This window comes from Pteronotus mesoamericanus, unplaced genomic scaffold, assembly GCF_021234165.1.
Source record: "Pteronotus mesoamericanus isolate MK-2021 breed Mesoamerican mustached bat unplaced genomic scaffold, CSHL_Meso_final scaffold_1066, whole genome shotgun sequence".
Lineage (NCBI taxonomy): Eukaryota > Metazoa > Chordata > Mammalia > Chiroptera > Mormoopidae > Pteronotus > Pteronotus mesoamericanus.
This window is the reverse complement of record NW_026555299.1, coordinates 529118-539150: the sequence shown is the minus strand read 5'-3', so window position 1 is coordinate 539150 and position 10033 is coordinate 529118. Positions and strand designations below refer to the sequence as shown.

Sequence of the window (10033 nt, the reverse complement as noted above, 5' to 3'; positions counted from 1 at the left end):
TGTTATATAGGAGATATATCACATGTAGTATATATAAATTTAAAAAGGCATTGGGTCCTGCAATTACGGAGGTTGAGAAGCCTCCGCATCTGTGACCTTCCAGCTGTAACCCAGCAGAGCTGGCGGTGTAGGTTTCAGTCTGAGTCTGAAGGCCTGAGGAGAGAAGCCCAGGCCAGGAGAATAGAGGCTCCAGCCCACACAGGAAGGGAGAGAGGGAACTCAACCGCCCTCCACCACTTTGTTCCCTGCAGGCCCTCGACAGATTGGGTGAGGCCCCCCACCTTGGGGAGGGGCATCTGCTTTACTCAGGTCACCAATTCAGCTGTGATTCTCTTCCAGAAGCACCCTCACCGATGCATCTGGAAGTCACGTTTAACCAGATAGCAGGGCATCCTGTGGTCCACCTGAGGTGACATGTAAAATTAACCATCACAATAGGTCAATTTCTGGGGTAGGGCCAGAAATTCTGCATTTCTAACAAGGCTTCAGGGGACATTTGTGCTGCTGGTCGGTGGACCACACTTTTACCAACAAGGTTTTAGAGACTCCGCAACTATGCTGATCAAGAGTGCCGTTCACCCAACAATCCTAGCTCTGCGTTCTGGGCTTGTGGTAGGACCGGCCTTCCTAGCCCCTGGTTGTTGGGTGGGGCCATACGGCTAGTTCTGGCTAATGACCTGTGAGTGAGATTAGTGTCACTTCCAGGACAGAGCATTTAACTTCCGGTTTAAGACTCTCCAAAGCTCTTTTCGCCTTTGCCACAGCCATTGGCAATGTTGTAGACAGTGTCTGCTCCAGCAGATGGCTCCTGCCCTCAGCGGATCTGTGAAGCCCAGCCCTCAGCTGATCTGTGGGGACATGGAGTGAGAACAAGACATCCATGTTTGTTCTTTTCAGTCACTGAGTCCTGGGGAGGTGTTTGTTACTACAGAATAACCTAGCCTGTCCTGACCCATGCACTAACCTAACCCCCATTTTACAAAGGGAGAAACTAAGTCCAAGAAGAGTGACTCATCTGTACTCTGACATCTGGGCCACAAAGTCTCAGGGCTCTGAATCCCTGTCTCCTTCTCTTCCTGTCAATCATTAGGCCTCTACCACTTGGGGCTCCTGGAATGGGTGCCTGGCGCTTGGCATGCGTCATTTCCTGTCATCTTCACACAAATGAATGATCATCCCATCCCTTATGAGAGGAAATGGAGGAGGCCAGCACTGTGCAGCAAGTCTATAGGATTTGGACCTACAACCATCTGACCCAAAGCACATATTCTACCCCTTACATCACACTACCTCACACCTGCCAAAAAGGTATTTTAATAATATCTTTTATTACATGGTATTTGCTTTATTCCAGGCAGTATTATCAGTGTTTGAATTATTTTTAATTACTTATAACAATCCTATGAGGTAGATGTTATCATCAAGAATGTCCTCATTTATAGATAATGATATTGGGGCACAGACAACTTAAGTAACTTGTCCAAGGTCACACAGCTAATAAATGGGAGAACTAGGATTTGTACCCAAGCAGCTGACTCCAGAGTCTGTATACTTGTACCCACTACAGTGTATTGCTATGAGCATAGCTCATGCACATATCAGTAGAATATGACATATGCATGTATGTTCATATGCATTCATATACCACTTATATGTCATAACGTAGCTGTATTCCCATATATGATTTTGATTTGCTTATTTAGATTGCAGGGCATTTTCTTCCCTACTGACAAGATTCTACTTCACAATTGTTACAAGTACATTTCTTATCCTAACTCTTACCCAGGTGTTCTATAGAGCCAGCACAATGTGGTTAAGAATTTTTTTGACCTGAAAAAAAAGGAGAACAATTCTTTTCAAACCCAAACAAAATTAATTTATTTTTAACAAGCCTGGAAGGACCCAGCCACTAAGAAGCCCTGGGCCTCTGGGCCTCTTGCTCTCTCTCCCCCTTGTCTTTACACCCCTCAGCCCTTCCTTTGTTCGTGGAGATGTTTCTGCTGCAGGCTTGACCGGCTGTCTCCTGCCCCCTGCCTGCCGCTTCTGGTCTTTGTGCAGAAGTTGTTCTCAGGTCCTGGACAAAAGCCCCTTGTCCCCTAGGTCCCCTCGTCACACATTCCCTGTGCTTCCAGGTGCCCTAAAACCATGGGCCCTGGGTCTGTCTAGCCAGAACATAGAGGTTCTGGGCTCACTGGGAGCTTCACAGCTGTGAGCGCAGAGGTGCATGGACCCATCCCGGTGGGGATCTGACCTTGGGAAAGGGCAGGACGCTGGAGGTTAATGGCTTTGTTTCCATTCTGCGGACCCTGAGCCGGCTACAATAGGCTTCCATTCCTGCACTGAACATCTGTCCGGTGCAATTGTTTCTTTGTAAGTGAAACTTTGTTTTCTATCTTGACACACACAAATTAGGAAAATGCTTAATGTTGCAAATGTTTGGAGAAACAGAAAAGGCATGGCCAAGGTCTACCGGGCTCTGTGCACAGGCAGGTGATTAAGACTCTGTTTAGGGAGGAACTGAGGTCTGGTGGACAAGCATGGAGTTCTAACCACAGCGCAGCTATTAGTCCACAGGAAACATCCTGTTACTATTATAAAGATGAAGTGCTACTTTTCTTTCTTTCTTTCTTTTTTTTTTTTTTTAAATAAAGAACTAAGTCTTCCTTTCCATTCTGATTCAGTTCAAATCTGTGAGGCAGGAAGGTCTCAGGGCAGCCATGCCTGTGACATTAGCTAATCAGACTCCCAAGAAACATTCCATTCTGCTTAGGAGGGCTTTGGAGAATGGTTTGCTCATGGTGGCTTTTAAAATAAACTGAGGGTTGCCAGGCTGAATGGACTCCCTGCGGGGCTGGTGACCCGGTTCCAGGCTGGCGTCCCGCACTCCCGTCTCCTGGTGGGATAGTGGACGTGCCATTAGACAAGGCTGTCTGCCTGTTCCTCGTTCTTGGGGGATGAAGTAGAAAGTCTTGTATTTTCTTTCCCTTTCCATTTTAAAATTGGGAAAACTGAGGCTCAGGAGAGTAATAATAAAGGTAATAATAATGGCCAACACACAGAGCACTTTATATTAACTTACCTACAAATATCAAGGGGAAGGGACACCATGGCATAATGGCAAGAAGGACATGGTTTCATCCTGGTTTTGACACCCTGAGGCTCTGGGACCCTGTGTAAGTCACTAAATCTCTCTGAGACTCACCTTCCATGTTTGTCAAATACTGATAGTGATCCCTATTCTACAGAGTTGTTGTAAGGAGTAGAATCAATTAAAGGAAAGGACATAGAGTAGTGCCGGGCACCTACTACATGCCTGATCAATGGTCTTTATTTCTATGGGGGAGACCACGCAGGCCAATGATAGAATGAACAGTGTTTTCCAATCCTGCTTCACAACAAGAATGACCCAAGGAGGTGGAGTAAAATAGATAAAAACATGTATACCCAGGCCCCATCCTCCATAGTCTATAGAAAACAATGGGAATCTGTATTAGAACAAGCCACGGGGTAATTCCTATCAGGTACCTTTGGAACACATCCAGGAACCCTTCATTCCAACCGGTTGGTTTGTCTCTTTTCTTCCCTATGAACCTGGCCTCGTATTCAGCAAAGCTTAGCTTTTGCTTGAAGGTGGACATGATCAAAAGGTCAAATGTCATTATACATTATGTTCTCAGAGAATGTGCCCTGAACTTTGCACCCTAGATTTATCCCTGAAAAGTTGTTTGCAAATGGAATGTGTGTGTGTGTGTGTGTGTGTGTGTGTGTGAGAGAGAGAGAGAGAGAGAGAGAGAGAGATGGTGGGGGAAGAGAACAGACATATATTCAATGTCTCAGCTTGCAATTCAAAGGAATGCATGTAATTCAACTAAATAATATTGTTTGGGTGACTGTTATATGCTGGGCATGCAATGATAAGATGCAACCCTCGTCTGCAAGGGGCTTGCTTACAGTCCAGTGAGGAAGATGGTCAATTAGGCAGTAACAACATCGTGTTAGATAAGGTTCCCACAGGGGGACTTAGGAGATCGTGGAGGGGGGTGTGCACCCAACACGGGGTTTGGGGCATCTAGGAAGTCCCAGGGCAAGTAATGTCTGAGGAAGAGACCTATAAATTGGAGTCAAGTCTCTCTCTCTGTCTTTTTTTTTCTTTTTTTCCAAAACGAATGACACTTCCCTAATTTGTCCTGGCAGAAAAATGAACTTTCACATCATGATTCCCCTGGGTGCCTCTGTACAGTGTGCAGCGGGCACAGGCTTTGAGTTCCTGCTCGCGGCAAGGCACGGTGAGGTGAGGCAGGGTGGCCGGGGTGAGAAGAGCCAGCCCTCGCCCTCGGCGAGTTCACCCTGCGCCTCTTCAGGATGAACTCCTGTCCTCCTTTGGGCCACCAAGCCAGTGTAGTCTGTTGAGGACTGAACAGGTAGTTTACTATTCAGGACTTAACTCCTTTTACTGAAAAGGCTGTGTGTTCTCCTTCCTCGCCCTGTGGCGGGGAAGTCCCGTTCCCACCACCACTGCCATGTGGGCTTCCACTACATCCAGGAGGAAGCCACAGTGCATGCGAGAGTCCCCAGAGCTGTTTGCCACGAAGCCGTGGAAGACGGGGTGGATCTTCCCAGTCTTGCATATGGTGCACCTCTGGCTCTGCTGGTGCTGCGTGGCCTGGGGACAGGCATTTCACCCCTCTGGGCCTTCTTTCCTCATCTGTGAGATAAACGTACCAGTGTCCGGCTAGAGAGACTTGATGGGTAATGGAGGGGGAAAGTCCTAAAGGCTGGCAAGTTTCATCACGCTGCCAAAGAAGTCCACGGCTCTGAAGGGGTTAAAGACTCCTTCAGATGTTACTATGGTGCCCATGCACAGAGGAGAAAACTGAGGACCCAGCGGCTAAGCCAGTTGCCCAAGAACCGGTGCACACCCCGCTCCATGGTCTCCTTGGTCCCCCTGTGGAACCTTATCTAACACGATGTTGTTATTGCCTAATTGACCATCTTCCTCACTGGACTCTCAGCAAGCCCCTTGTAGACGAGGGTTGCATCTCATCATTGCATGTGGGGTCTGCAGGGCCTGTGAGTATCGGGGCAGCCCGGGCGCCTGCAGACCTGGCAGCTTTCCTTCCTTCTGGGCATCGTGAACACAGTTGCCTTTCAAACCACCTGTCTCTGCCCAAGAAGGGGAGGAGGCAGGGAGCAACAGGATTCCTTGTGAATTACGATTACATCATGTTTACACAAAAGACGGCAAGGTGGCAGTCAGCAGGTGGGTCCCCTTACCTTCGCCGCTAGTCGGGTGAGAGCTGCTTAGATCCTTTCAGAGCAGGTGCCGCCCCATCTCACAGATGGGGCCCCGGAGGTATGAGGGGTAACTGTATTAGTCACCTGATGGTTTGCACCCTCCGCATAGACACGCTACCCCCAGACTAATTATCCTCAGCTTTCAGAATCTCCCCCAGATGCGAACCCCCCACCCTCCCAGTCCCTGCTTCTCAGAAGGCCAAGCCTGAAGCATCCACCTTCTGTTGCTTTGCCAAGTTGCTCCCACTTCCTGAGACGTTGCCCCCCTCTATCTGCCTGGTGAAATTCAACCCATCCTTCAAAGCCCCAGCTCAGGTGTCACCCCTTTCCCTGGTTGGAATTCATCTCTCCCTCCTGCACTCCTCGGTTTGGCCTTCTCTCATTACCGTTCTTGGGCAACTGGCTTAGCCGCTGGGTCCTCAGTTTTCTCCTCTGTGCATGGGCACCATAGTAACATCTGAAGGAGTCTTTAACCCCTTCAGGGCCGTGGACTTCTTTGGCAGCGTGATGAAACTTGCCAGCCTTTAGGACTTTCCCCTCCATTACCCATCAAGTCTCTCTAGCCGGACACTGGTACGTTTATCTCACAGATGAGGAAAGAAGGCCCAGAGGGGTGAAATGCCTGTCCCCAGGCCATGCAGCTAGCAGCACCAGCAGAGCCAGAGGTGCACCATATGCAAGAGCTGGGGTCCTAACCACCGGACCCGCTCCCATGCCGGCTCTCTGCCTCCCTGGCCCGGGGATAGGGGCGCGGAGAACACAGCACACAGCACTGTGTCCTACAATTCAGGGGTGCAAGAACCCCAAGACCACCCACTGGCCAGGTCAGCCAGGCCTTCACCGGGTTGCTGCCTAAACGCAGGCCTGGCTTGTGCCCTGTGTAGAGATTTCGGTCAGCATCTGGTGACCCAAAACCCGGGGCCAGGGAGCGGGACCGAGGCTGGGGCGCCCGTACCGAGGAGTGCGGGCTCGCGGCGCGGAGCAGCGGAGCCGGGTCCCGGGTCCCCAGCCCCAGGAATGTGGGAGGGCCAGGCGGAGAAGGCGGCAAGGCGGGGGCGCTTCCTCTGCCCGCGGGAGGGGAGCCGCCAAGGCGCGCGCGGGGCGCGCCGCTGCCCCCTCCCCACCGCCCGGCTGGCTGCGCGGGGGCGGGGGCTGCCGCGGAGGGCGGCGAGGGGCCGCGGGGCTCGGCCGCCGCCGGGCCGGCCGGGCGGGAGGAAGCGATGAATATTCAGAGGGGGAGGGGAGCAAAGGGCGGGAGCGCTCGCCGCGGCTCCCTGCAGCCGGAGCCGCATGACGCGCAGAGGAGGCAGCGGGAGCCGCCGGAGCCGCGGGAGCCGGGATCCCGTCGCCGCGCACGGGGGGTGGGCGCCGGTTGCTCCGCCCCGCGAAGCTCCTGCGCGCCCAGGGACGGGTCCCCTCCGCGACCGCCGCGCCGGGCCCAGCCGTGGGGCCGCCGCTGCTGCCATGTCCCCGGGGAAGCCCGGGGCGGGCGGAGCGGGGACTAGGCGGACCGGCTGGAGGAGGCGGAGGCGGAGGCGGCGGCTGGAGGCTGCGAGCTGGGCGCCCGGGCTCGGGCGCACGGCGGGGCCCGACTCGCGCGGCCCGGGCACGTTCCAGAGCGCGCGGGGCATGAAGCCGGCGGCGCGGGAGGCGCGGCCACCTCGGCGCTCGCCCGGGCTGCGCTGGGCGCTGCCGCCGCTGCTGCTGCTGTGTCGCCTGGGCCAGGTGAGCGGCCTGGGGCCCGGACGGGGGAGGCAGGGCGGGGCGAGACTGGCATCCCCGGCACCTGCCCGCGGTGCCCGCTTGCAGGGTTGGGGGGGCGCGAGGGCCCGAGTCCTAGGGAGCCCCTCCTGGAGGGCTCGCGGGAACCGGCCGGCCTCGCAGGCCGGTGAGCGAGGCGGCTACCCGGCTGCCCGGCACCGGAGGGCGGGCGGCAGGCGGCGGGCTCCGGGGTCCCAGGGTGCCCGGAGCCTCCCTTGGACGCCCCCGTGGACTCCAGGCCGTCTCTGGCCCGCCCTTCCCGCAGCTGGTTCAGTCTGCCGACCCGGCTCGCCCGCCCGAGGCGGCCGGAGGGGGCGTGTGTGATGAGGGCGCCCGGCGCGGAGCGGGGCCGACCCGGCCTGTAGGGCCCGAGGGGCTGGGCCGAAGGGCAGCGGCGACGGCCGGGGGCCGAGTCGCCGGGCGGGGGGCGAGGCGCGGGGCCTCCGGGCCGAGGGCACCGCTCCTGGGGAAAGTTCCCACCCCGGGGCAAGGGGGCTGCATGCAGGGTCCCTCCCGCGGACGGTCCTCCTGCCGGGGACGCCGCTCGCTTCCCTGGGGGTTTACTTCGTGTTCGGTGGGCGCCGGCTCGCCCCCTCCGCCCTGTGTTCTCGCTTCGCTTTCCAGATAATGCTGCGCCTGGCGTTTTGGGGACCGAGCTTTCTGAAGGGTCCGTTTCCCCTTGGTGCTCTTCCCCCTGGGGGAGGCAGGGCAGCTGGGAGGCTGCCCAGTTCGCAGAGGGAACTGGAGGGAGAGAAGTGAAAGAGCTGAGCGCCCAGCCCTGCCCGCGGCTTCCTCGCCGCCTTCTAGGAGCCCGCTCGGGTCTTGAACCCGCTGTGGACAGGGCTCTGGTGATACCCTGTTGTGCGTTTTGTTCATGAAAATCTTGCTTGTTTTATACGGTCAGGAGCCCTAAGGGGATGAGGATGTTTGCAACCTGGGAAGGGAGTTGTGAACGGAGGATGGGATTTGGTTTCAGGGAAAACTTTTCACGCACATCAGCTCTGGGGAGCGGGGCAGCCCAGCCGGCGGGCGGAGGAGGAGCGCTGGGTGCTGATGTCCCCTCACCGTCGTCCCCAGCAGGCCTGGGAGGCAGCGTGACCTCCTGCAGAGAATATTGGATCAGGTGTCCGAAGAAGCTGCAGGGCTGGACTGGCTCTCCAGTCTCCCGCACGCTCGGTTTCCAGCGTTTGTCGCGTGGGCGTACTACCACCTGCCCTATAGACTGTTGGGGGCCGCCCCTGCCCGACGTCTGCAGAGCGTTGTAGACATGAAAGCGTGTCCAGATGGCATTATCGTGAAGGTACAGTGTGTATGTGACTGTTTTCTCCCTGTTCTTGCAAGGAAGCTCCCGGAGAGCAGTCTGTGAGATTAAAAAACAAAACAAAACAAAACAAAACCCCCTCGTAATTGAAGAACTCTTGCACCAAAGTTTATCCTAAAGAAATATTTGGTCCTCACCTATCTTTAGTTTAATTTGGTACATGTATGGTTTATTATATTATTTTTATATATCTTTGCTTCGGTCGTGGTGGTGGTTAGCTGTGCTTTGAATCAGTGAAAAATTTCTTGGGTACATTTATTTCTCGCCCAGTCCATTCTTGAATTTCAGTAGCATAGTGCCTGCCACTCCACACGTGTCCCCTATTCAGATATTCCCTTCCGCTCTAATTTATTCTGCAGAAACGCAAGAGGACTCTATTTCTCGTCTTTTGGATACGTTATAAAATAGGAACTTTAAAGGGCTCTCTGGAAAAGGATCTTCAGATCCACACTTAGCAGTTCATTTGGATACTGGATATTTCAGGGAATCAATGCGTTTGGCGTTTTTGAGCTGGACCAGTCTTTTGAGGCAACCCAAACCCCTCATTTCTTTTCGATGAGGATGTTGAGGCCCCGAGAAGACAGTGACCCTGGCTGAGGTCACCCGGCAACACGGTGCCGATGCTGAGACTGGAGCCTGTGTCGCTTGCCTGTGCCTTGTATTTTCATGATGCTTTTTGTGTGCATGCCGTATTTTCACTTTGCTCTTTTAGCTCTAGGTACTGGCCTACGTCATTGCATGTATTCCTGAAACTGGGTGTAAACTGTCATTCCCCATCAAATCATACTTGAAATTAGAAGCCGTCTTTGAGATCTCTGAAGCTTGTGCATTTGGGAAATGTGGGCGTAGGTATTTGACCACCTCTTCAACGCTGGACTGGTTTTGTGTGGCTTGGATAGTGTGTGTGTTTTAGAAAGGAATCAACTCTAGCCGGTTAAGGAAATGGGCGAGTCGCACAAAAGACGCAGCTCTGTTGAGGCATGAATGAGGACTGGCGGGGAAGCTGGGAGCTGGGGATGCCGGAGGTCTCAGTGCTTGGGAGGGTGGGGAAAGCAATCTTTGACCCCGGCATCTCATTCCCAGGACGGGAAGGCCGGTGGGAGATGATTCCAGCATGAGGACTTTGCTGGTTGCAGTGTCGGACTCCACCCATTCTCAGTGTTTTTGCACACTAATTTTGGTTTATGTGTATGTTTTAGGCAGTGTGACAAAGCGAGTCTCCCCCTCCCCCCCCTTGAGAAATGTAGTCCTGACAGATTCTTTATGAAATCAGCTGGATAGTGCTTTAAAAAGAAAAAAAAAAAAAAGCTGGTGACTGACAGCTGTTTTGTTGGTCTTATCATGTCGTGGGTTTGCTTTTTCTTTGCTTTCTTGTTTACTGGGGAATAACAACTGTTTGTATTCATTATGTATTATAGCTAATCCTTGAGCCTGCTTACCTACCTGCTTCATCCACAGTTCGAACAATATTTTGACTCCTCTTTATATTGCTTGTTAAATTCTCATATGGGTGACTTTAAATATTTTTGTTTTGCTTCAGAACAACAACGGAAAAACCAAATGGTTATGTTTTGTTTGCAGACAGTTTAAGAAAACAGAGCAAATTGGTTTATGGTTAGACTGTGACTTTGAGCTGACTTCAAGTTCAGCCCCATG

General features: G+C 53.5%; 1 protein-coding gene across 1 annotated transcript in view; it reads left to right on the top strand.

The window, feature by feature from the left end:
* The first annotated feature begins 6585 nt into the window (after positions 1-6585).
* Positions 6586-10033, top strand: part of PTPRJ (protein tyrosine phosphatase receptor type J) — a 147020-nt gene continuing 143572 nt past the window's right edge. The window contains exon 1 of the mRNA XM_054586960.1: positions 6586-7020. Coding sequence (XP_054442935.1) covers positions 6586-7020 — 435 coding nt within the window. The remainder of the gene's footprint in view (positions 7021-10033) is intronic.